This window comes from Drosophila montana, unplaced genomic scaffold (assembly GCF_035044405.1).
Source record: "Drosophila montana isolate Dmon_TW-CO22-7 unplaced genomic scaffold, ASM3504440v1 contig_3200_1, whole genome shotgun sequence".
NCBI lineage: Eukaryota > Metazoa > Arthropoda > Insecta > Diptera > Drosophilidae > Drosophila > Drosophila montana.
Window position 1 is genome coordinate 2,230,504 of NW_026998080.1, and position 25,989 is coordinate 2,256,492.

At 43.3% G+C, this 25,989-nt stretch overlaps 5 protein-coding genes across 5 annotated transcripts; all 5 read right to left on the minus strand.

The window, feature by feature from the left end:
• Positions 1 to 74: 74 nt before the first annotated feature.
• MFS15 (Major Facilitator Superfamily Transporter 15) lies at positions 75 to 2,071 on the minus strand. Its single transcript, XM_064686730.1, is given in 4 exon segments — positions 75 to 466; positions 524 to 1,251; positions 1,254 to 1,763; positions 1,855 to 2,071. Coding segments are annotated over 4 exon segments (1,488 nt in total). The 5' UTR covers positions 1,916 to 2,071; the 3' UTR covers positions 75 to 277.
• Positions 2,072 to 2,259: 188 nt separating this feature from the next.
• On the minus strand, positions 2,260 to 7,920 carry MFS14 (Major Facilitator Superfamily Transporter 14). Its single transcript, XM_064686729.1, has 4 exons — positions 7,401 to 7,920; positions 4,300 to 4,472; positions 3,155 to 4,231; positions 2,260 to 3,091 (listed from the first exon to the last, which is right to left on the minus strand). Exons 1-4 carry the CDS (start codon positions 7,444 to 7,446, stop codon positions 2,882 to 2,884), a joined length of 1,506 nt encoding a protein of 501 aa, XP_064542799.1. The 5' UTR covers positions 7,447 to 7,920; the 3' UTR covers positions 2,260 to 2,881.
• Positions 7,921 to 16,658: 8,738 nt separating this feature from the next.
• On the minus strand, positions 16,659 to 19,300 carry LOC135431622 (putative inorganic phosphate cotransporter). Its single transcript, XM_064686841.1, has 4 exons — positions 19,179 to 19,300; positions 18,123 to 18,238; positions 16,975 to 18,057; positions 16,659 to 16,912 (listed from the first exon to the last, which is right to left on the minus strand). The coding sequence occupies exons 1-4, from the start codon at positions 19,207 to 19,209 to the stop codon at positions 16,736 to 16,738; spliced, it is 1,407 nt and encodes a 468-aa protein (XP_064542911.1). The 5' UTR covers positions 19,210 to 19,300; the 3' UTR covers positions 16,659 to 16,735.
• Positions 19,301 to 20,097: 797 nt separating this feature from the next.
• LOC135431707 (putative inorganic phosphate cotransporter) lies at positions 20,098 to 22,349 on the minus strand. The gene is made up of 4 exons (XM_064686962.1): positions 22,222 to 22,349; positions 21,684 to 21,820; positions 20,543 to 21,628; positions 20,098 to 20,474 (listed from the first exon to the last, which is right to left on the minus strand). Exons 1-4 carry the CDS (start codon positions 22,268 to 22,270, stop codon positions 20,292 to 20,294), a joined length of 1,455 nt encoding a protein of 484 aa, XP_064543032.1. The 5' UTR covers positions 22,271 to 22,349; the 3' UTR covers positions 20,098 to 20,291.
• Positions 22,350 to 22,840: 491 nt separating this feature from the next.
• Positions 22,841 to 25,237, minus strand: LOC135431708 (putative inorganic phosphate cotransporter). Its single transcript, XM_064686963.1, has 4 exons — positions 25,095 to 25,237; positions 24,340 to 24,455; positions 23,190 to 24,269; positions 22,841 to 23,118 (listed from the first exon to the last, which is right to left on the minus strand). Exons 1-4 carry the CDS (start codon positions 25,123 to 25,125, stop codon positions 22,936 to 22,938), a joined length of 1,410 nt encoding a protein of 469 aa, XP_064543033.1. The 5' UTR covers positions 25,126 to 25,237; the 3' UTR covers positions 22,841 to 22,935.
• Positions 25,238 to 25,989: the final 752 nt, after the last annotated feature.

Below are 25,989 nucleotides of genomic sequence, written 5' to 3' on the forward strand. Positions count from 1 at the left end.
TTTTAAAGATAATATAAGTTACTTCAGGAAGAACATACATACATATCTACGATAAGAATTGGTAACATAACAAATTTCCGCTATAAGCACACAAAAAGCGTTTTATATTTATTAAATATAGTAGTGTATATAATATGACATGTATAACTAGACGTAGTACTATTTCTATATTGTATTAGCATAAAATAGCGACAATCAATTCCATCTAAATACCCTATAATTTAGGTACATCAGTTTCAAGCTCAGACTCACCCTGAAAAGAATAAATTCGAATTGTTTAGGAATCAATAAGAGGCGACCGCTCTGCTTCATCCTGTCCGTGGGTGGGCGATGGGCGTGCCTGCCGTGTGCTGGGGCTATCCCAAGGCTGCACACTAACACGTCCAAACACAATAAACACCAGGTTGCCCACGAAGTAGACAACAGCGGTGAAGTAGAAGACAATGCGCCATTGCGTGGGATCCGTCTAAAAGGAAACAAAGAAATAGTTAGATAAGTCATCTACAATCTGTGGCCAACTCACCTCATCCTTAACAATGAGTCCCACAATGAGCGGCGCCAAAATACTCATCACATTTGCGGCACAGTTGGTGATGCCCATCAGAGTGCCAGCGAAATTGGGCGACAAATCGATGTGGTTCACATGGAAGCCCAAATAGCTGGCCGCATTGGTAGCAACGGCCAAGGTGAGCAAACCAATCGCCAGCTTGGCATTCGCATCGCCCTGTGTGATGAAGCCCAGACCCAGCAGCGCCAGCATGGGCAGCCACAGTCCAAGCGAATTGAAGAATTTGCGCGAGAAGTTAAGCGACATGCTACTCCCATTCCGCTTCAGCGTATCCGACAGCCAGATGAAGCCGCAGGTCAGTATAATCATGGCGAAGTAGGGCAGCGCCGACAGCGGCCCATTGTGCTTGATGTCCATGTTCAGCACATTCTTCATGAACGTCGGTATCTGGGTGAGCAGCGTCCAGAAGCCCCAGTTGTTGGCGCAATGCGCCAGCAGCAGAGACAGGAACGGTGGCGATGTAAAGATGCGCAGCCAAGGCGTGCGCAGATTCTGATGTGGCGCAAACTCTTCGCGACCCGCATCCGAGGCGCGACGCAGCTGGCCAGAGGTCTCAATGTAGCGCCTCTCATTGGGCGTAATCGTCAGATGCTGGGCGGGCGTGCTAGCGCAGAAGTAGAACCAGATTAAGGCCCACAGAATGCCCGCACAGCCGGAAATATAGAATATGCTGGGCCAGCCCACGAGGATGCAAGGTATCCGCTCACAGAGAGCATAACCACAGTACCAAACTGTGAGCCCGAGTAGCAGTAGCCCACGAGACGCCCTCGCTCCTCAGCGGGCGCCCACTTCGAGAGGAATGTATGCGTGGAGGGAAAGATGACGCCCTGGCAGAGTCCCTGGACAGCGCGCAGCACAACGACCATTTTCCAGCCGCCGGTCAGCGCACAGAATGGCGTCAACAGCGCCAAACAGGAGCAGATAAGCACACCAAAGAAGAGCATATACTTTGCACCGAATATTGCGGACAAATAGCCGCCCGGCACTTGGGTGACCACATAGCCCCAGAAGAAGCTGCTCAGCAAATACGATTTGATGCTCTCGTCCCACGCGAACTCCGGAAAATCCGGATTGGTATGATTACTATCCGTCATAGCCACAATCGCCACAGACAGATTCACGCGCATGGCATAGGCCACTGCCAGGCCGAAGAATACCAAAATGCATTGCAGATGACGCACACCGAAACGGGGACCTGGCAAAAAAAAACAAAACAAAACAAAAGTTCGTTCAAATGAATCAGTGCAAATCCGGAACCACAGCGAACAAAGGTGCGCTGCGCTCACCTGTATTTCCAATCGTGTCGTAGCCTGTGCGGCTGCAGCATTCAAAGCAGCCGAGTACCATGTTTTAAAGCCGTTACTTTGATGTGATCGCAATGGCGTCGCTAGCGTGTCTAAACATTTTGCGCAGTGCTCACTCGACGTTGCTCTAAAAAAGATTAATCTTTGACGCCAACGATTCTGCTGCTGCTGCTGCCTACGTTGCGTTTTGTTTTCGTTCTGTTTTGTTGTGGTCAGCAAACACAGCTCAGCTGTTGCTGCAGCTGTGTGTATGTGCGCCTATCGGCACTAACAACTATCGGGCATCAAACACAGCTGCAGCGAGAGTCCAGCTGTGTTTGCTAACCGATAGTTGTGGCCAATGATTGGCGCCATTTTCAAAAAGTACTCGAAATAAGAAGACAAACGTTTTGTTTTACTTTGATTTGTTCAAGTTCAATGTCTGGCCATTATATTTGTTTGTCTTCTATGCATGTCTTCTTTTCTGCCTTTTTTAGTTCATTTCTTTTACGTACATCACAAGTTGGTTGTTTGTTTATTACTAATTTAACTAATTAACTACGGCCATAAGTTAGCTAAGGTATATAGTTTCACTTTAAAACATAACAATTAATAGAGCAGCGTTTATATAGTTACTTAGGCTAGCAATTTATATTTTGCTATTTACATTGTCAACTAGCTTTTTTTCTTGTTATATTTTTTTAAATAGTATATTTTATGTACATTATGGAAAAATACTGGAAATAATAATTTATGCTGCCTACAAACTAAACAATTATCATATGTTGTTTTTAATATCGCTAATGGAAGCACGCGATCGTCGTTATGGCAATTTTCAGCTCTTGTCCTTTAACCCCTAATTATAGCTATTGTCTTATATTAAGCACTTAGTTTAAGAAAACAACAACTATGACAACATCATGCTCTTCCTACATCCTCATAAAACCGACTGTACATTGTGCTATGCAGTTTTATACAAAAGGAATTCAGTTGAAAAGCATGACAAAGTCTTTAGTCAGGTCTGGTGGTCTTAGGGCTTGTCATTTGCGATTTGGCCTGACTGCTGGTCCTTGGCCGCCGTTGCCAGTGGCACGCCCGCCTCCACGCTCTCCTCGTCAACAGGCTCGGGAGAGTCCCACCATTGTATATCAGTGCGTCCAAACACCACAAACAGCAGGTTGCCAATGAAGTAGAAGAAGGCGGCCACAAAGAACACCGTGCGCCATTCGCTCACATTTTCCTAGAATGGAAAATTCAATCAATTAGCCAAAAGTTGGGTTAGTCCTTGAAGCATTTTACTCACCGGATGCTTGACGATCTGACCCACCGCCAGTGGTGCCAAGCCGCTCATGACATTGGCCGCCGCATTCGTGATGCCCATCAAGGTGCCCGCATAGTTGGGCGACAGATCAATGTGGTTGACCTGGAAGCCCAAATAGGTGGCCGCGCTTATGCCCACCGTGAGGGTAAGCAGCACCACGGCCAAGGTGGCACTCTCGCGCGGCACATAGCCGAGTCCAATCAGGGACAGCATGGGTATCCAGTGGCCCACCGAGTTGAAGAACTTGCGATTGAATGAGAGCGATATGGACTTCTGGTTCTGCAGCACCTTGGACAGCCAGACGAAGAAGAAGCTGAGTATCATCATGACCGTGTAGGGCAGCGAGGAGAGCAGCGAGCTAGACTTGATATCAATGCCGTAGATGTTTTTCATGTAGCTGGGAATCTGCGTCAGCAGCGTCCAAAAGCCCCACATGTGCGTGCAGTGGACAACAAGCAGCGACAGGAACGGCATCGATGTGAAGATGCTGCCCCAGGGCGTGGGCGCCATTTTGCGGGCATCCTGCATTTTGCCCACCGAGCGTGACTCCTCAATATACTTGAGCTCCTCGCGTGTTATGCGAGTATGCTCCTCCGGCGTGCTCGCCGCGAATATCCACCAGAAGAGCACCCAGGCAAAGCCGCAGATGCCGCCGCAATAGAAGATGCCCGGCCAGCCAGCAAAGGAGTCCGCTATGAAACCGCTCGTGGCCAGCATCATGATGGTGCCGAACTGTGCGCCCGAGTAGCAAATGGTGGCCAGCATGCCGCGCTCACTGGCCGGCGCCCACTTGGACAGCAGCGAATGCGTCGCCGGATGCACGGCGCCCTGTGTGAGGCCCTCCAGCACGCGCACCACGCACAGCGCCTGCCAGCCGCCCAGCTTAAGGGACAGCGGCGTCAACAGCGTTAGAATCGCACAGGCCACCAGGCCCACCATCAGCAGCATCTTGGCGCCATAGCGCTGGGCGATGTAGCCGCCGGGCACCTGGGTGACGATATAGCCCCAGAAGAAGCTGCTCAGCATGTACGATTTCTCCGACTCCGTGAAGGGGTAATACTGCAGGGGGAGAGAGTGATGGGGTTAGGCGATTCATTCGACTGCTTGCCACATTTGGTGGCACTTACATCCATATCCAGTGTCTCCTCCTGGCTGTCATCCGTGACATTGGCCTCCGTTATGTTTGGCGGCTCGGTCATGGCCACCAGCGCCACGCTAAGATTAACGCGCCACGCATAGGCCAGGGAGAGGCAGAAGAAGCACAGGATGCATTGCACATGCCGCACGCCAATGATTTTATCTGCAATAGGGGCAACAGTTGAAATCCCAGGTCAATTAACAGTATTCAGGTAAGTCAAGACAAGTATAAGGTAATTTATTTTAATTGCAGGCTTAAGGTTTCTAACAACCTAACGAACCGAATCATTCTGCTTTGGGGTTAATTTTGTTTTGCAAATTATAATACAATTTTCTGAAAATATTGAAAAGACGCGTTCTATCAATGGGGCAAGTTATGCATATGATTGAGCATATATATGGCTATGGTTTTGGCCGGGAGAAACGTTTGTAGCGCTCTTATCAATGCCAAAAGCAAGGCGCTCTCTTTCGCTATCCATGTCGCTCTTTCTCTCTCTCTCGCTCCCTCTCTCGCTTGTATGTGGGGCGCGTTTATTTATAAAACACTGTGTCAAAATCTTGTTGTGGCCGCACACACAACCATACACACACACGCACACACACACACACACACACGCACACACACGCATACGCACTCGCAACGCCCACTCGTGAATGTGAATTACTCGCGAGACCTGCGCCTCAATGAAGTGCAACATCAGCAGACGGTGCTGTACCCAGAGCGAAAACCAGCTAACAGCTAACAGCAGCACACGCGACATGCCACAGCCACAACCAGAGCCAGGCCAGAGCCAGAGACAGAGCCAGAGCCACAGCCCTGCCCAGCCACCCCGCACGAGCTACCTGGAAGCGTGTCGCTCGCTCGCTCGGCCGCACGTGACGGCAGATCTGTTCTTGTGCGGACGCGGGCTGGGCGGGCACAGCTGTTGGCTTTGCGACACACGGGGAATTCTTTGAATGCTGGCCCGAACTCGATCGGGGCTTTATTTTTAGACGCGGACGCCGCCTTAAATGGACCCAGACTTAGTTCTGGCTGCAGCTGTTGGCAATAATTGTTGCACAACCAGCCAATTTGCAACCTTGCGCCGCGGCCTTACAAGGCACGGCCCGAGCGGGTCTATTGAACCGCTCGGCCGAAGCGTTTTCTCAGCTCAGCCCAGCTCAGCCCAGCCAATGCCAGTGGAAGGCGTTTGGTTTGAATTTCGTTATTAATAATTATTCGTTATTAATTTCACTCAATAATTAACAGTTGTTGCGATGACTCGACACGTTGAAGTGAACTTTGAGACTTTGGCAATTTGCAGAGTCAGCCACTCTCCCTCCCTCTCTTTCTCGCTTGATCTCGCTTTCTCTCTCGCTCTGCCACAGTGTCTCTCTCTCTCTGTTTATGGAGCTGATTCACGTTGCGGTGGAACTCTTTTTTATCTGACACGTTTTTCGAATCGTTTTTTTTGCGCAATCATTTTGTTGCTTCTTCTTGTTTTTGCTTTTAGACCCACTTTGGGTGCGCAGCCGCAGCCATTTGTGATGTGCTTTTTTTATCGCAATCTAAATGTTAATTTATACACTTTTGTTTAATAAAAGAGGGAGGGGGGGCCACAGAAATACAAGCAATTAAATTTGTGCTGTTCCATAAATGGAATCGCAACAAATTTCAAAAGCAATTTCATCAATAAACATTTATGTGCTGCTATGAAAGTGGATTTTTGATTGATTGCCAATCTGATACCCTAGAACTCTCCCATATGGGCTATATTTAGTTTCTGGCCTTGGTCATATGCGATAATTGGGTTGCCAAACGAAGGACATTAACGGTCTAACACTAACAAATCAACCACCCCTCCCACTCTCCACAGACGCACCTACCGCACCTTAACCAAGTGCAAATGTGCTGATAACCGATAACGTCTAAATAACTGTACCGCAATAACGAGCCCGATAAATTGGAGCAATAACAACAAGAAATCTTTGCTATATACACAAACACATACCTAAATATTTAGTATTTATATATATATAGTATGTCAGTCTATCAGATTAGATAATTGTTACGATTCACGACTCATCGAAGCCAGCAGGCCCTACATGCATGGCTAGCACTCGGGGCCTACGTGTAGACCCGCTTACAATGGGCGCTTCTGTTTGCCTTTGTCTCGTAATGCTCTTGGCTAAATATCAGCTGTAATTCATTTTATGATATTTGTTTTATTTTTTGTAGATCTCTCTCTCTCTCTCTTTCTTTCGCTCTGTACTCTCTCTCTCTCTCGCGCGATCTTTTACATCAGCGTCATTTGAGCATAGTCTAAGTACTTTCTACTTTTACTATATCTTCCGATCCTAATTCGAATTTTCAGTTTCATTGGCACTCGCTTATTTTCACAAAACGAAAATTAAATAACATAAAATAAAAGAAAGAAAAGAATAGCATAAATACTGCGTCGGATTTGGCTGGCTCTCGATAGCCCCCCCACCATCACCTCTCCCCTACTTTTATATTTGTTTATTTTTATCATTTTCTGTTGAGCGTGCTAAAAACTTATTTTGTCAGCCAAGTTGTATAAAATTCCACACTTTTTCTATATTATTACTCTCTGTTTTTGCTTCTCTTGACATTAGCTCGTTGAAGAAGTTGTGTCTAGAGTTTTGCATGGAAGAAATATTTTTGGAAGCGCAGTGGAGGTCGATGCATATTTTTATATAGTATATGCGAGCACGTACAAGCAATTACAATTATAACAAATATTAACGAGCTGAGAGATTTTTAAAAAATATAAAAAAAATTGTTGCAAACTTCGAACTCAATTAACGTTCGCTTCATTTGCCTTATAAGGCATTGAATTGAATTGTGATATATAGACTATAGCCTAAAGCTAGACACGCTATGCAAAAGCCGCAGCTGGAAGGGGGAGAGGGTATGGTTTCAGCTGTTTCCGGCAACACGTTGAGTTCTGACAATTGACAATTGCAGTCGGCCCGAGTCGGTCTTACATAAACACGCCAGACACGTGCACGTGGAGGCAATTGGCGAAGGCGCGATAAGAGCTATGCGAACTGCGCGGAGCTATATAGTGCTCCGATTTCGGATACATACCATTGGCGTATTTCCCAGTTTTCACCATATTCAAGGTGGTGGTCATGTGTGCGGCGCGGGCTAAATTCAGATGCACTCGAACTCTCTTTCTCTCGCACTCTAGCTGGCACTCGCTCCTTCTCTGTCAGACTGCTTGCTGGAGTTGCGGGCAGTGGAAATTTTTTGTTTATGTCGTTTTTGTGATTTTCATACAACGTGTTCCGACATTTAGCTGGTGGAGCACATGTGCACGACGCGGAGACACGTTGAGGTTGACAAAAAAAGTCTGGGGCTTCAGCTGTTGCTCGATTAAAAAATTATGCGATACCGATTTGACGTTTCGTTTCACAGATATTTCACGGATACGGATATTTGAGGTGCGAACACACGAGTTACTGCAGATACTCAGCTCTGCTCTGCTACAGATACAGAACAGCTACAGATACAGATACAGCTACAGATAGAGATACTTTTGGCCGTGCGGACTGTTTTACGCGTATCTTGCGGGTTTTGGTTTGTTCTAGCGAGCGATTGCGACTGCTTGAAATACTTGCCGCAGCGATTCTTTTATAAATATGATCGCTCGCTCGCTCGGCTGCCCGCTCGCCTGCACGTCGAGAGAGTTCGCTGGCGATGTCGACGTCGCAGTCGAAGTATCTGTCACTTTGTTGCTGTTGTTGTCGGCACACACATGTGTATCGCGTGAATTCCATTTCCATTTGGTTGTTGCTTTTGCTATCAGTAAAACCCGAACACGCTGCCAGGCAGGCAGGCAGGCAGGCGGGCCTGCTGTGTGTGTGTGTGTGTGTGTGTGTGTGTTGGTGTGTGCGAGTGTGAGTGTTGCCTGCTCTCTGCTCTCGAATTTGCCGGCCAATATGTAAACAACACTAACACAGCGACAACACCCAGCTATCAATCCCAAGTGGCTTGCACTCGACTGCCTCAGCCTCGCCCGCGCTCTCCTCTCTATCTCTCTTTCTCTCACTCTGCCTCGCGCCTTGTCCCTGTCTCTCTCTCTCTCTTACACTCTTTCTCTCTGGCAGCCTTTTGGGTTTTCTGCGTAATGGGTTTTTGTTTCTTCTTACAAATTGCAATAACAAAATTAGTCACATCCTATTTTGGCTCGCTCTCCTGCACCTAGTTACAGCTGGTATCCGTTAGATACTTTGCTTGAGCTTTCATTTTGCCTTGCTCCTGCTGATAAGCCTGAGCCGCTGTCGAGGTCAAGCCACAGTCGCTGATAAGCCACGCACATACTCAGTAATGGCATCTACTAGATTTCTCTCTCCCTCTCTCTCTCTCTCTCTCTCTGGGCTAGAAAAACAAACTACTTGTAATTGACATAACTTGAGCTTTGACAGCTGCTGTCGTCTAATGTTACAATCGCAGGAATACTATGGCCATCGAATTGCCTGAAGGAATCGCATACACGATCCATAACTCAGCTATTGGCAGGTCCATAGGCCCTGATGAATGCAATTCCATTCCAGAATTGACATCAATAGAGCCCTATATGGAACTTGGAGTCAACAGGAATTGCTGCCAAACTCGAGTCACTATTATCAATTATATTTTGTAGAACAGTAAATTATTTATGCTTATCAGAGAGACTTTGATTTGCAACAGAAAAATATAAAAATTAATAAGAAAAAAAACAGACGAAAACGAGCCATCTTTCCGCTTGCCCCTAGCCTAATTACTATCGCGGGCAAACTCATTCTGATTCCATTGAAGACAGCTATAAAGAACGCGCTCATTTTTAATATTAATCGGTACACGAGCATTTGTTTTTGGGTTTTTTTTTGCACAGAGTTCTGCAGCTGATAAGAATGTTTGGAGCAAAAAAAAATATAATCGACACGTTTTTTTGGCACGTTCGCCTTGATTGCGGCTGTTTTATCATTTAATGTGCCTTTAAATATGAGTGGATTTTCAGCGGGATTTAGTGGCTCTTAATTGGATTATCATTACAGCCAAAGGCGTAGGCCCAGAAAGAGAGACAGAGACACTGGCAGAGGCAGAGGCAGAGGCAGTCGCCCACTCCATAAACCCCTTATCAGAGATCTTATGTAAAGAATTAACTGTCAGCCGAAAAGGGACACGTTCCGTGAATGATTTCTGGAGAAAAACAATGTTAAATATAGTCGCCATCGATCGCATCGAGTGGCATCCAGTTGAGTTCTATTGAGTCAAGTGCTTCAATCTGTCATTTGTGTGGTAGGGACAAAGTTGTCGGCTCGTCTGTTAATGGGTCTGACTGACGGCCGGTTGGCCCAATCAATCTAATCGTGTCGATCTTATCGTTCCATTGACTGCTCCTCGGATGCGTCATGCCCACCGCACAGCCCCCAGAAGCCGGCCCAAATTGCTGTAGCGAATTAATGAATCTGCGCGCTGTGCACTAACAAAAAACGCTTATCAAAGCGCGACATTTGACAAATGGCAAACAGCGCGTCGCTCGTCAGCAGCGGGCTTGACGTCAGGCGGGCGGATGTGGGACGCACGCCTGGGAGGAGGCAGGGCCTTCCTTTAGGCAGCAGCAACTGCAGCTCTTGGCGTTGCACAAATTTGCACTGGGCCACACCCGTCGTCGCAGCAATTAAAATGCTGCTTGTTAGCCCGACTTTGATATGGAAATTTGCACTGTTTAAGAATAGATACAAAGTGCCTAGCTACAGATACAGATACAGATACAGATACAGCTACTGAGACTGATACCCCCAGCTAGTGGAATTTTTTGCATACGTCGCCAATTGAAGGGCGATAATGATAACCAACAGCAGCCAACACACTTGGGATAAATTGCGCATACGCCGCGTGTAACAAAGCTAACAGCCTAGCCAAACAAGAGTTGATAAGAAGAAGAATAGAAGAATTTATCTTCGGCACACCGAAGATGCAATACCCTTGAAGATATGTAACTTGGCGATGATTTTATACTTTATTTTGATTTCGATTATTATATAGTATAGTAGTTCGATTTGATGCGAATTACTAGAAGAGTGAACATCGTAATTTCTAAGTTTGGTCTATATTTCTTCCTCTTTCTATGGAACTATATGAAATAGTCTTCCGGAATTTATATGATGTAACTCACATATAAAGAAACTAGCATATTTCATTTTTGTCCAAGAAGTCCTGAACAAAATATTCAACAAAAGTCTCATGAACAAAAACTTATTTTTTAACCTATTATTATTACAGCTAGATGTTATAGTAATACGATTTTATTAGGTTTTGCAAATATAAAAGAAGCTTTATGAATGAAATAATATAAGCAATTTCTTCTTTTAAGAACTTAGCTTTCGAGCGATGGCGCTTCTAAGAAAAGTCTGGCGGACTCAGACATATGAACAGCTTGAAATAGAAATATAAATTTAGTTTTAAAACTGAGAGACTAGTTGAGGAGTCGTCTGCTGATACTAATCAAGAATATATATGCCTTCTAAGGTCGGATATGTGTCCTTCTACACACATTACAGATTTGATGACAAAATTTGTATGCCCTTAATAAGGGTATATAAATACTACAGTGACAGCACCATGGAATTAACATGTCAAGTTCAGTCCGGAGTGCAGCAGGTGTTTTTCCATTCAGTTGTTAACATGGCCTACAGAGTGCCCAGCCCCCAAATGTATATAGAAGAAGCCAAACTGATGGGAACTGTGCCGCCAGTTAGATGCGTTCTGTCAACTTGTTGAACAATGCCTTAAAGGTTCATGTCAACAATTTACGCTGAATTATTTGCAAGAAACTTAGCGTCAATTTCTATTGCATATATTTGCCAATCTATCGCTCGGGGCTTGCCCAGGCCAACATCTATCTGTCGGGCCTAATTGAATTGTATGCAATCAATTGATATAGCTCAATTGACATGAATTAGCGTTCACAATGGCGCATGGAAACTTTTCGCTAAACTTAGCTGGCCCTGCAACGCATATAAGCCCTGGATGCCAGCAGGTGCTAACCTGGTCACAAATGCCGCGACGCGCCCAATTAGTTGCCACCCCATTGATGGACACTTTGCGTTATTTGATTTGTGTCTCGTCGTCGTCCATCGTTGCCCTGGGCCGGGCTGGCAGCTTGTCAAAGACGCGTATTTATTTTGTTTCTTTTTTTCCGCAATTGCAAATGAAAATCATTTTAATTGCCAATGCAGCTGATAGCGCCTCGCGTCTTATCCTCTCACTGTTTTCCAATGCCCGCAACCCCACCCACCCCATCCCACTCGTTGGCCTCCCCATCGCGACATCCTCAGCTGTGTGGGCGTGAGTGCCTGACGGCTCACGCGGCACGTAGTTGCTTTAAATAGAACTTTTCATTTTAACAGCTCGTGCGGCCACTTGATTTTTCACATTCATTACTCTAACAATGGGCATAACAATATTTCACTCAATTGGCAATGAAAATTGGTTAATTAACTCATAAAACTAAATCAATTGCAATTGACTTCCATTGAAACATACCTTCTCGAACATTCTATAAACTATCTAAATATATTGCTAGATTTTGACAGAAAAGAGTATCATATCATAAATGTAGCTGCCATAGGAACAATCCGTCAAAAATATTGTTTCTTTCTTTTATCCAAAACTTTGTTATTTTTCAAGATTGACCATTCGTGTTATTTACTATCGTATCTTCGGATACTATCGGATACTATCTGTAAGATTTTCACTCTGGCTTGTTTATATAGATAATAAAAATATAGGTGAACGAAAATGATATTAATATTTATTTCATTAAAATAACTCAATTGGAAAAGCACAGATCAACATATTTAAAAAGGAGTATGAGTTTATATTGATATATATTTCATATTCTTGAACACAGTCATTTTCTTCTACTTAAGAACTGTTTCTATTTCTACACATAATGCTAACTCATTAAAATTTAAATGACGTTGTTCCATAATATTAATTGTAGTGTATATTTTCTTCGGCTAAGTGCCACCCCCGTCAGGCGTCTCTTCGAAATTGGGTTTTCTTTAAAAATGTGCCGTGATGTGATCCCAGCTAGCGTAAAAACAATAAAAATATGCGATTTGGCCAGACAAAAGTGCTAAAAGCAAACAAAATGAGTAGCATATATATTTAATTGCTCGTGATCTTGGATAGGGAACTTTAACTGTATCTGTACTTCCGCCACCTTTGATCGAAAAGCGAGTCCAACATGAATCCACGGCGGGTACTTAGTCACTCGGCAAATTCCATGATTAGATGCCGCTGCTGCAGTCTTATCTCAGACCCAGACCGCCAATTATGACAGTAATTCGGGGTATATATAAATCTTATCATTGCGAGTTGGTCCGTGTGGACCTGAAGGGGTACTGCGACAGCCACGCAGCTGATTTATCACTGTGACATCATGCGACACGGCACCAACTGAAAGAGCCAAGACGAACACAGTAATATAGTTTTAAAAAAAAAAACGTTTATTTGCATAATATATTCGTTGTATTTGCCCAGTTATATGAACAAAAATATATTTATAAACTTTGTTTTGTCACAAGGCAACTTAATTCATAAAAATAAAAGCAGGCAGCATGACGGCGCACAAAATGATAAAACCAAAAAAAAGGCAGTAATTGTTGTTGCTATTGTTTTCTAGTACATATTTGCCTTTTGTTGTGAAATGGCTGGGTATTAGCGAATTCATTATCAGAGAGATTTGCAAAAAATACTAAATGTTTAATAAGTTTTGTTGAAAACAGCGCAGCAAGAAAAACAGCATTGATATTTGCAAAATAATTAGCGATAACCTTAACGACAAAGCGAGAGAGATGCAGAGAGCGCGCGCAGGAAGAAAACGCAAAGAGCTTGTGAGTGAGAGAGCGCGAACGGGAGAGCTTGTCAAAGTCAAAATGCGCCAACACTTTGCCGGCAGCAACAACAACTGCTTTGGCGCCGCGCAGTGTTAATTTGTTGCCATTTTTATGCACATGCATACACACATTTGCATTCGCATACACACACAGGCACGCACACAAACATACATGGACGTTCAATACACTCCCACAGGCGCGGCGTAACCACTCTCCCGCGCTCACTTTTTACTTTCTGCACGTGTGTGTGTGCGAGCGCGCTAAAAATTCGCGCTCTCTCTGTCTGATCTTTGATCACGTTTCTCACACGTTCGGCTCGGCACACAGCCGACGACTTCCACGTTCACGTGATGCGCAAGTGTACAATGGCAATCGGCTCTCGGCCGACGCTGGCGCTGACGTTGACGCTGACAGTGGCGCTCCCTCTCGCTCTGCCACTGCGCCCCTTCACCCAGCACCAACCGCACACGAGAGCTCTGTGTTGTTGTTGCATTTGGTGCTCTTTGCTCGCTTGGCAAAATGATTTGCAAAATTCGATCTTGGAATAAAGTACAACGCCTTCGGAATGACGTAAACATAAGCCTGGCACCGAAATAAACGAAAACTGAGAGATTAAAACTAAAAATATCGAGTTCGAGCGAGAGAGAACGAGAGACAGGGGCCCCATATCGGATCGCGATTTCACCACCGACGATGGCGCCCATAAACCTTGATTCATGCCGAGTAGGCAGACAATAAAGTGAGTACTTCAGATTCAGATACCGCTCCATATTGGCCCATTGTTGGGCTCCATCCCCGCTCTATCCGCTACCTGTTAAACTACAAGCCCCAAGAACTCGATTCTATGGTAGCTACTGAAATGATGGCGCTCGTGGCTTCAGCTGATATGACAAGTGCCATATTATTTGCACTGTGATGTTGATAGCATCTCGCGCTTCGTCGCGCCGCGCTTAGTTGACGGGAAATCGTATAAATAAATAACAGCGTTAAAATTCGTATTTAATGGTTTTCATTATCTTTTAATTTTGGGATTTTTGTTCTTGGACCCTGCAACAAAGGCCTGCTCGCGCCTCACGCTATCTGTTCGTTTGCCGTTCCATATTTCATCTTCTTAACACGTGCGCCTGCCCAAGTGGAAACAACCCAAATGCAAACCTGTTCCAAAATTCTTGGGAACAGTTCCTTAGGAACAGTCATTGCCTATTAATTATAATTATGTATGTACTAAACCACATTTAAAGAGCTCAGCGCTTTTCTGCCTTAAGACCCTAATTTAATAAGTGCACCGCTTAAATATATGTATATTTTCTAATAGTAGCTTCGCCCCATGGAAGTATTTCGTAATCGCAATCGTCGTATCAAATATGCAAATAAACATGTGCTTACGTATGTGTCTGTGTTAACATACGGTCCATATCGCGTGCGTGTATTCAAATTCTGCTTATCAACAGGTTCGCCTCACACGATCACGACCGCAACTTCCACATTTGCCATGCGGGCAATTTCGTTGCCATAAAGTGTGCACAAACATTTGCTACCAAAGGCGTGTAGAGAGGGGGATTTATTGCCCACAGTCCCCAAAAATGTCAAAAGTATAAAATTATTCCAGTCGTAGTGCCAGAAACTTAATGTATGTATACATACAAAAAAAGATTGTGCAACAATGCGGCAACCATAATTATTATTTCCATTTAAAAATGATTGAACTGTTATATCTTTAATTCCTTAAATTCGAAATATAATATATATAATATAATTAGCACTAGCAAATTAAAAAATTCTTGTCTTTTTATATATCTCAATACATTATAATCGTAAAATCCTCACGCCTTATTCAGCAAATGATATATTTATTTCAGAAAACTTCTTTCTTTCCATATATCTCCATTTAACTACTCTGAAATAACTCTCGCCCTATTTTTAAATTTTTTAGCTTTATTTTAATTGTCCTGTTATTATAAAAACAACTTAAATTGAATTTATTAGAAAATACTACTTAGTCCACTAATATATATCGATCTGGGAGATCGATTGGACGAGACCTCCGCAATCTCTTCCGCGTTCGGACTCCTCCAATTCGACGCCTTTTTAGAAGGCGCCTAGCCAGTCGATTTGGATGGTTTCCCAGTCGCGTTATGTCGTTTGCAGTCTGTTTGTTTATGACGTCACCGACTTTGGGCACTCTAGGCCTTTTTCCAAATCGGAAGTTCGCATATACCAGGGGGCACCAGACAGATAGCGGAGCGTTTTTGCTTGAAACACCCTGTTTTTCTTAAGGCGGGATTTTGCAGCAATACCGTAAACTTGAATACCATATCGCCAGGCATCGTTTTGCTTAAACTTGAAATTTGCGTGCCCAATCTGCCCGATATCGGGCTTTTTTGGCCGAGAAATAGCCATTTATAGCCGTTTGTAGCGGTTTTTAGCAGAATTTTAGTAGTACTGCATACTTTCGTGCTGTCTGCATAATACGTTTTCCATAAGAACTAACCGTAACTAATCGTAAATCAACCTAGCGGAATTTTGAGAAACTGTTTCTGATTTTTACTATAGTATACTTTTGGACGAGTTTTGTATTAAGCAAAATTAAAATTTATTAAAAAATTAACAAAAACAAAAAAAAACAAAAAACGTGGTATGCCAGTCGATTACAGAGATCAGTACGAGTTCAAAAAGGTATAACTTTCCAAAATCGGACCATTTTTAGCCGAATTATCGCAAAAAAACGAAAAATCTTCAAAATTATAACGGCATTTTTTCGCGTTTTTCAAATGGCTGTATCTCGGCCAAATAAGCCCCGATCTTGGAAAGATTGGTCTCGTTCGACTCGTGGTCACAGCCTTTTTCAGCCAACATCAAAATTTTTGCAAAAAACATAGTAGTTTTTCTCAAATTGGGCCATTTCTTAGAATTCAGATTTGTTGGTGTCAGTCGATAGTCGGGATCCGTACGAGAAAAAAGAGGTATATCATTTCGAAATCGGACATATGGTACCCGAGATATTTCAATTTTAATTTTAATTTCAAAAATGAGTCGAAACGTATTATGCACGACAGCACGAAAGTATGCAGTTCTACTAAAATTCTGCTAAAAACCGCTACAAACGACTATAAATGGCTATTTCTCGGCCAAAAAAATGCCGATCGGGGCGAATGTTGTTTTGGAATGGCGATATCTCGGCTAAATAAAGCCCGATTTCGGAGCGATATACATATATATATATATATATTCCTCTTTCTACTCGTACGGATGCCGACTATGATTGCCACACTCTTTTAGTCCCCGAGCTAAAAATAATATCTCCAATCGATACCTAGCTACTACCTAGATACTAATAAAATATAATAATAAAAATTCCTTAAATAAGTCGATATTTTTTGTATTTATATAATTTCTTGCTATTCAGTTATATTTCACACACATAATGTTATAATTAAGACATAATGTACTCATCTTTAAACGATAAGCTAATATATTATTATCCATACAAATTCAAATACTGTGGGCTGATCTCTAATATTCTTAAGCCTTCTATTTCTCAATTCCATTCTGCGCTTCCAACTCAGGAGTTGAGTTGCTAAGCTGTTTGGCGGGTGGCTCGTTCCAAGGCTGAACACTGGTACGACCAAAGATCAGGAAGATCCCGTTGCCCGCCAAGTAGATGCCAGCTGCCACAAAGAACACTATGCGCCATTGATTTGCGTCGTACTGTAACAAAGGGAGAATTATCACAAACCTTTCAAATAGGAAGATCTCAAAATATGACCCACCTTGTCGGTAACAACGATGCCCACTAGGAGTGGAGCAGCGAGACTCATGAAATTGGCGATGCCATTGCAGATGCCCATTAGGATGCCCGCAAAATTGGGCGACAGATCAATGTGATTTATCAGGAAGCCCACGTGGCTGGCGGAGCTTATGCCTACGGTTAGGGTGAGCAGCACCACGGCCAGGGTGTCCATATGCTGCGGCACATAGCCGAGCGCAATGAGCAGGCACATGGGACCCCAAGTGCCAATTGAGTTAAAGAACTTCCGGTTGAACGAGCGCGAAATCGAATCCTTCCTCTGCATAAGCTTCGATAGCCAGGCAAAGAGGAAGCTGAGAATAAGCATGGCGGTGTAGGGCAGCGCAGAGAGAACTGCATTGGCTTTGATATCCTTTCCCAGGATGTTCTTCATGTAACTGGGAATCTGCGTCAGCAAGGTCCAAAAACCATACGCATAGGCAGATTGCACGGCAACGAGCGCCAGGACGGCAGGTGAGCGGAAGAAACTCAGCCAGGGCGTGGTCTGGTGATGGCTGGGCAGCTCCGCATGAGCACTTCGCTCACTGGCCTGTCCCAGCTCTATAAGCTCTCGCTCCTCGGCGGATAGGCTCTTGGAATCTGCCGGTGAGCTGGCACCCCAAAGAAAATAGACGGCTGACCAAATGCAGCCCACGGACCCGGATGCATAGAAGATGCTGGGCCAACCGCCAATGGAGGCCAGTAGGCCACTGGTGGCCAACATTATGATGGTGCCAAACTGATTGCCTGCATAGGTAAAGTTGCCCAAAGATGCGCGCTCCTTGGGTGGCACCCAAGCGGAAATAACCGTATGGGTGGAGGGAAAGAGCAATCCTTGGCAAACGCCCTCGAGCAAACGCACCGCGCAGAGCAGCTGCCAGCCTCCCAGCCTGGCGCAGAGTGGCGTTAGAATAGTCAGCACGGAGCAGATGGACAAGCCGGTTAGAATTGTAACCTTGCCGCCAAACCTACGTGCCAGAGGACCAGCTGGCACCTGGGTGATCACATAGCCCCAAAAGAAACTGCTCAGCACCAGAGATTTTGTCTTCTCCGACCAGTTGTATTCCTAAAGGGGAAGATGATATAAACGTAAGTTGGAGCAATATTTAATCAACATAAGCTTTTACTTACGGGAAACTCGGCCATGGCCACAACTGCTACGGACAGGTTAACCCGCATGGCGAAGCCCACGGTAAGAGCGCAGAAGAGCAGAAAGATTTGCAAGTGACGTATTCCAAATCCAGAAGCTGTGGCAATAAAAAAAGAAAAACAATTCATCCAGGTGTGCTATAAAAAGATATGCTAATGCAGCGCTTCATTTCTTATGCTGAGCTGCTCAAAATGATTTGTGGACTTCCAAGTTAGATAAGCTTCAGTTTTTTTACATTGACCCACTTCTATATGGGCCTAACTTATCTCGAACTTGAAGCCACTTGACAGAGTGATGATTTATTTTTGAATGCGACGCATTCGAATGAATTTATTCAATTGACTTAAAGGATGATTTCGGTTTAAGTTTGTGTTAATTGTGTTAATAATATTTGAATTATTGTGAATCTTTGTTTAAACGAAAATGATTTTTTATTATTATTATATATATTTTATATTGTATTGTATTATTATTATTTTCAGTGAACTTACGTAAATCACTTTTTTCTAAAGAATATTATAGTGAATTTTTAATATAAACGAAAATATTTTATTATTTTTATTTTTGTTGTTATTATTTTAATAATAATAATAACAATAATGTAAATAATAATAAAATAATATTATTATAATAAAATTAAAAACATTGAAAATAGTAACGATAATAATAACAATAATAAAATGTAATATAACTATTAATTTTATGTATGTAAGACATGATTTTTATTTATAATTTATTAATGGTCAACAAAATCCTAAATTCCTAATCAGAATAGAAAATTTTCTAATATTATCAGCGACACGATGGGGGTATTTTATTTGCGAACGAAGACAACCAATCATACATTCATACTCTGGCCAGGTATTCCAACCCGGATGCTCATTGTTCAAGCGAGCCTTCTTGCCTTTTTGCTAAAGATACATTCACAAAGAAACAACATTTTAATCCTGTGTTTCAAAATCCTTATCTATCTACTGATTTATCCATAAATATGAAGATATATGATCTATATATAATCCGCGGCGTGGGCTACCTACATTCATTTTCGAAACGGCGATTCTTCACCATTTTGTTGCTGCTTTTGCCTGCCACTTGGTCCTTTTTATGTTGAGTCTTCTGTGCGTTGCATTACCGCACTCCACGAGATATTTTCACTAACTAGCTGCTGGCTTAACGGATGGAGCATATTACGAGTTCTTCTGTACAACAAATGCTGACAGCTTCTGTGTTTATAATTGTATAAATCGCGTGCCGTCGGCACGACTAAAGTAAATATGCTTATTTGTTCTCTGATAAGATAACACTCGGCTTTCAAAATTTTCATAGAAGTACCCACCAAATATTATGGTGATGCGATGACAAGGCGAATATTCTCTAGAGGACAAGTTCCTTTTATGAACTGACTTTTTATAGCCAAAACACAACTGGTAAAAAGGGCATATTAGTTTTCTGCAAATGCATTTTAATAGCAATACTCTTGATCAGGGTGAAAAGCTGAATCAAGTTTGTCTGTCCGTCTATTTGAACAGCTAGACTTCAAATTTTATATACACATATTCTCGTATATTTTACATATCACAGATGTACACAATTTTAATATCTTTCGTTAATTCCAAAATATGTATAAATATATATTTTAAAACAGGAATTTTACACGCTTCAGAAGAAACTTATATAAGCTAGATACGCAAAATGTGTGTATAGTAATTTTTATTTGTATATATGTATATATATGTTCCGCCGTGTGTGAATGCTGGAAATGGTTGAGGGTATCTCCCAGTCGGGTAGCTTACATAAATCTAGATAAAGATCTATAAATAGTAACCATAGCAAAATAATATCTGAGAAATCAAGTAAAAGAATAAAATACATTTGTAACAATGTGCAAACTTTGGAAAAACTGGAAAGCGGCTAGAGAGCTTAAGATAAGAAAGAATTTAGTTGCTCATAATAGTGTTTTTATTGTTCCTTAAGCCAAAAAGGTATATGTACATACTTAATACGAACTATAGCTACGCCATGAGCTACAGTAAAAACTTTGCTGGATTAATCCATGATTTGTACGGTTAAAATTAAAATAATTATACGATATTTACGGGTCTAGATGCAGCCTAACAACTGTTGTGTATACTCTACCCGAATAATTAACATCATTTATCACAGCTTTCCGATTTTTGCGATTCCATCTCTGGTATGGAGATATGATCGGCCTTAGCGGGAGGATCGTTCCATGGCTGTACATCCGCGCGCCCGAATAGGACAAAGACGCCGTTGCCCACCAGGTAAATAGCAGCGGCAACAAAGAACACAAGACGCCACTGTTCCACATCATGCTGCAAATAGAGATGGAGAGAAATTACCTATGAGACAACATGTCAATAGATCTCCAAGAGAAACCTACCTTATTGGTAACGATAACGCCGACTAAGAGCGGTGCGCTAAGACTCATTATACTGGCCAATCCGTTACTGATGCCCATCAAAGTACCAGCAAAGTTGGGCGACAGATCGATGTGGTTCACCTGGAAGCCGAGATGGCATGCGGCATTGATGCCTACGGTGAGCGTGAGCAGCACTACGGCCAGAGAGTCCTGCTCCTTGGGCACATAGCCCAGTGCAACAAGCAGGCACATCGGAATATATTGGCCAATCGTATTAAAGAACTTTCGGTTGAAGGAGAGCGACAGAGATTCATTCTTCTCCATAAACTTGGACACCCACACAAAGAGGAAGCTCAGCACAAGATTTGCAATGTAGGGCAGTGAGGAGAGCAGCGCGTTTGATTTGATATCCTTGCCCAAAACATTATTCATGTAGCTGGGTATCTGCGTCAGCAAGGTCCAGTAACCCCAGGCGGAGGCGCTGTGCACAACGGTGAGGGCCAGGAATGGTCCCGAGGCAAAGATGCTCAGCCAGGGCGTGGATTGTCGATTGCTGGGCTGCTGCGAGTTGACTGGCTTCTCACTGGCCTGTGCCAGCTCAATCAACTTGAATTCCTCCGGAGAGATGCTCTTGGAATCCTTTGGCGAGCTTGCACCCCAAATATAGTAGACCACCACCCACAGAAAGCCACAGGCGCCAGAGACGTAGAAGATGCTCGGCCAGCCAGCAGCAGAGGAGGCGAGCAGCCCACTCGTGGCCAGCATAAGGATTGTACCGAATTGACCGCCAGTATAGGCACAAGTCGCCAAGGAGCCTCGCTCTCTAGGCGGTATCCATGCAGAGATTATCGTATGACAAGACGGGAAGAAAACTCCCTGGCACAAGCCTTCGATCAGGCGTAGTCCGCAGAGCAGCGACCAGCCACCTAGGCTGGCGCAGAGTGGAGTCAACAAATTGAGCACCGAGCAGATCGAAACGCCGGTCAACAGCGTTACCTTGCCTCCAAACCTGCGGGCCAAGGTGCCGGCGGGCACCTGGGTGGCCACGTAGCCCCAGAAGAAACTGCTTAATACCCATGATTTTGTCTTCTCCGACAACGGGTATTCCTAAATCAATAATCATTAGTTATATCAGATTCCATTTACGATCGTATTAACTTACCGGGAAGTTGGGATTGATCGAGGCGGCATCGGTCATGGCCACAACAGCTACGGATAGATTAACCCGCATGGCAAAACCAACTGTTAGACCGCAGAATAGTAGAAATATCTGCCAGTGACGCACGCCAAGTCCAAGACCTATGGAATTAAAGAAAACTCAACTTATTCCAATGTTATTCCTATGGAAAATTTTAGGGTGTTTCGTCTGGGATTGAGCTTTAAGACACATAATGCGTTATACTGCAAATACAGCTATCTGCAGAGATAAGGTCCGTAAATCAAAAATGAATTACCCTTATGCTTTGCTAAGGTATTGTAAAAACTTGACTGGCTTTCCATTTACGAAAGGAAGCTGGTGAAGGTCAAAAGAGGACAGAATGCCAAAATAAACGATTATTATGCATTTAAAATAGATCAGCAGACGTTCTTAAACTAAGGGAAATAATGACAGAGTCTGCATCAGTAATATTCAGTATCCATATTTTTAATAACCAACTTGGATATCCTTTAAGGCTTAACTGCTGATATTAAATGCCTACCTTCATCTTCGAAGCGACGATTCTTTACTATGCTGATGTTGCCTGCCATTGTCTTTTGATAAGAGTTCGGTAAGGTGCATTACCACAGACCACGAAATCTTTTCGCTAACTAACTAATTCTTATTTGGCTCAGCAGCTTATAAGTGCTTCATCCGAAAATTATGATCGCCTTGCATTAGACGAGCTGCTACACTAATTATCTAGGTGGAAGAGGGGAAGCACGACTTAAGTAAATATTTTCACAATCTGATAAGATAACAATGGGGTGTGAGTAAAACTGGTAGATGCATACAGTATTAAAGTATTTGACAAATATCAACCAGAGAAAATATGTAAGGCGCTTCTGTATAAATGAGTTGTCATTTGATAATTATGCTTGGAGGCTATCGCTAATTTATGGTCATGAAGATTGCCTCAAGTTGATTGACAATATCGTAAATACGTTAAGCCCACTTCCTTTCTGGGCATGCCTTGAACCAGCTTACTGGCACTGACAAAGTTTCTTTAAAATTACTGGACATTATCGAAAGTCTGGAAAAACCACTTCCTCGCTTGCCTTGAAACAAAATAGTTGTACATTGTTTTAAGTAAGATAGACGTGATAGATAAGATAGCCGAATTTAAATAAATTCCCAATATCTAAATTGGATCTTTATTAAAGTAAACAACAAGATCTTATCTATTTAACAAAAACTAAGCCTAAAGGCCGGATGACTAACAGTCTCTCTCTGCAATCTTCTGTGACTCCAACTGTGGCGTAGAGCTGCGACGCACCTTTGCTGTAGGATCGTTCCACTCCTGGATATCCGCACGTCCAAAGATTAAGAAGAGACCATTGCCCACCAAATAGAAACCAGCGGCAATGAAGAAAACAATGCGCCACTGGCTGGCATCGTGCTGTCGAGGAAAGGAGAGAAGAAAAATTATACAACAGTCGAAAATCCTACGAGAAGCTACAGACAACCCACCTCATTGGTAACAATAACGCCCACTAGCAGTGGCCCAATGATGCTCATAACATTAGCAATTCCATTACTAATGCCCATTAGAACGCCGGCAAAATTCGGGGAGAGATCAATATGATTTATAACAAAGCCCAGCTGAGCACCCGAGCTAATGCCAACAGTGAGTGAGAGCAGGAGCACAGCAAGGGTATCTTGCTCCTGCTTCACATAGCCCAGGGCAACAAGCAGGAACATTGGAATGAATTGGCCAATTGTGTTGAAGAACTTCCGGCTAAAGACCAGGGAAACTGACTTTCTCTGCAAAACCTTTGAGAGCCAGACAAAGAACCAGCTGAGCAGCAGCATCACGGTATAAGGAAGGGAGGAGAGCAGCGCATTAGCCTTGATATCCTTGCCGAGAACGTTCTTCATGTAGCTCGGGATCTGTGTCAGCAGCGTCCAAAAGCCCCAGGTTGAAGCGCAATGCGCAGCTGTCAGCGCCAGGAATGCCGGCGATGTGAAGAAGCTCATCCAAGGCGTGGGCAGGCTCTCCTTGGGCTGCTCTGGCTTAGTGTCCACCTCTTTAGCCTGCGCCATCTCAATCAGCTGCTTCTCTTCATCTGAGATATTCTTTGAAGCGCCTGGCGAGCTGGCTCCTCTCAGGTAGTAACCCACTACCCAGACACAACCCACACCACCGGATATGTAAAAGATACTGGGCCAGCCAGCCATGGAAGCCAGCATGCCGCTGGTGGCCAGCATTACAATAGTTCCAAACTGTGCCCCCATATAGGCATAGGTGCCCAGCGAGGCTCGTTCAGATGGCTGCACCCAGGACGAAATCAAGGTATGGTAAGATGGGTAAAGCACACCTTGGCATATGCCCTCAAGCAAACGCACGCCACAAAGCACCTGCCAGCCTCCAAGCCTGGCACAGAGCGGTGTCAAAACATTCAGCACGGAGCAGATGGACAAACCTGAGACGATCGTTGGCTTGGCGCCAAACTTGCGTGCCAGAAGACCAGCAGGCACCTGGGTCATCACATAGCCCCAGAAGAAGCTGCTCAGCACCAGAGACTTCGTTTGTTCGGTCCAGTGGTATTCCTAAATGGGCAGAGGTTAAAGAGATCAATTGGTGTAGCACAGCTTAACATTCCGATCAGGCAGTTCTTACAGGCAGTTCAGTCATGGCGACAATTGCCACGGACAGGTTAACTCGCATGGCAAAGGCAACCATCAGGCCGCAAAAGAGCAGAAACATTTGCATGTGACGCTCGCCCAGAGCAGAGCCTGAAATAAGATGACGATATCCAACATTATTTGTGTATGCTAGAATGTATTGTATATATCAAAAGTTATCCTGCGGATAAGCTAGCTGACTGCATTGCAAGCCTAAGCAGAGGCGAGCCCCCATTGAAAAAGGGGCCTCGCTGAAATATCTTTATGAAGATTAGTTTTAGCCAACAATTACATGAGTATTTCTTATCTATTTACAATACAACCCAAGTGTCGGCGACTTAAAGGAGCATTAAATCAACTATGTTAACAATGTGGCCCCGTTGCGCAGTCAAGAAGTAGATTTATTATTTCGGTGGTATTTTAGTGGGAATGACTTGTCCCCGGGAATCTACGCAAGAAAGGTGCTATTTGACTTGATAAGATTGCATAAATTACAGTGAAGATTTATGTTGGAAATGAGGATAAGCTTTGTTGGTTTAATTACGAACTGAGACTCTTTCAAGTTGAAGGCTGCTGACATTCAGTTCACCTTAAAACACATTAGCCCAGCTAATTTTACAGGATTTTAAAAGGAAACACAATCCTTTTTAATTCTGTCTAGGATTGCAGCAATTGGCAACGATATTTAAATATATTTTGATATTTTCCACTGATTTACAAGTCTGGCAGCAACCCTACCAGCCGACCTACCTTCATCTTCGTAGCGACGATTCTTTGCCATCTTTATATTCCTGGATTTTATATTTCAGAGCTCAGCTCTTTTCTGTGTTGCATTACCGAACGCCACGAAACCTTTTCACCAACTAGCCGATAAATGTTAGACTCAGCATCTTGGAAGTCTCACGAGTCCGTAAATTTGGATGCCTCCTTGCCGCATTTTGCTGTCACATGTGCTTGACTGACGGCCCGAGTGCCCCGAGCCCTTGCTTGACATATGCAAATACTTATTTCTTGCGATTAGATAGCCTAAAAGGTGCGACTGAGGCTAGAAAATGCACACGATATTATTTTGTAAGAAAACACAACTGGATAAAATTAAATTCCCGGTGATATTGTTTGAATAAGCTAAGCTAATCTCAAATAAAGCTTTTGATAACCCTGATTATTTGAGTGTCTGCAAAAGGCATGCATCAAAACCAAAAATTACATTATTTAAAAAAAAAGTTAGCTCTTAAATTATTTAAGCAAATATATGTTTTGTAATTTAAACAACTTGTTTTGTCATCTTTCCTCTTCACAGCGGTTCGGGAAAAGAATATATTTTTTTATAAAACAATTAATTCATAACAATAACAATTAATCTAATTGAGTGTCCGACTAGCAAATACCCTGAACCTGCTCATACCAAAACCAGAAGCAGCTCAAGTTTTTTAAAAGACATATCCTTGATCTGCGTGTACTTCACAAGAAGCTACATGCCAAATCTGATGACTCTAGATCATAAGACCTAAGAGATATGCTCAAAAAACAGAAAAACATTGATTTGAAACAAACACGTTCTTGTCGGACACAAGATGTACCTTCTTTCAAAAATGCAAGTCTCTTACTCGTATAGGTTCTGAGAACGACGCACAGACAGACAGAT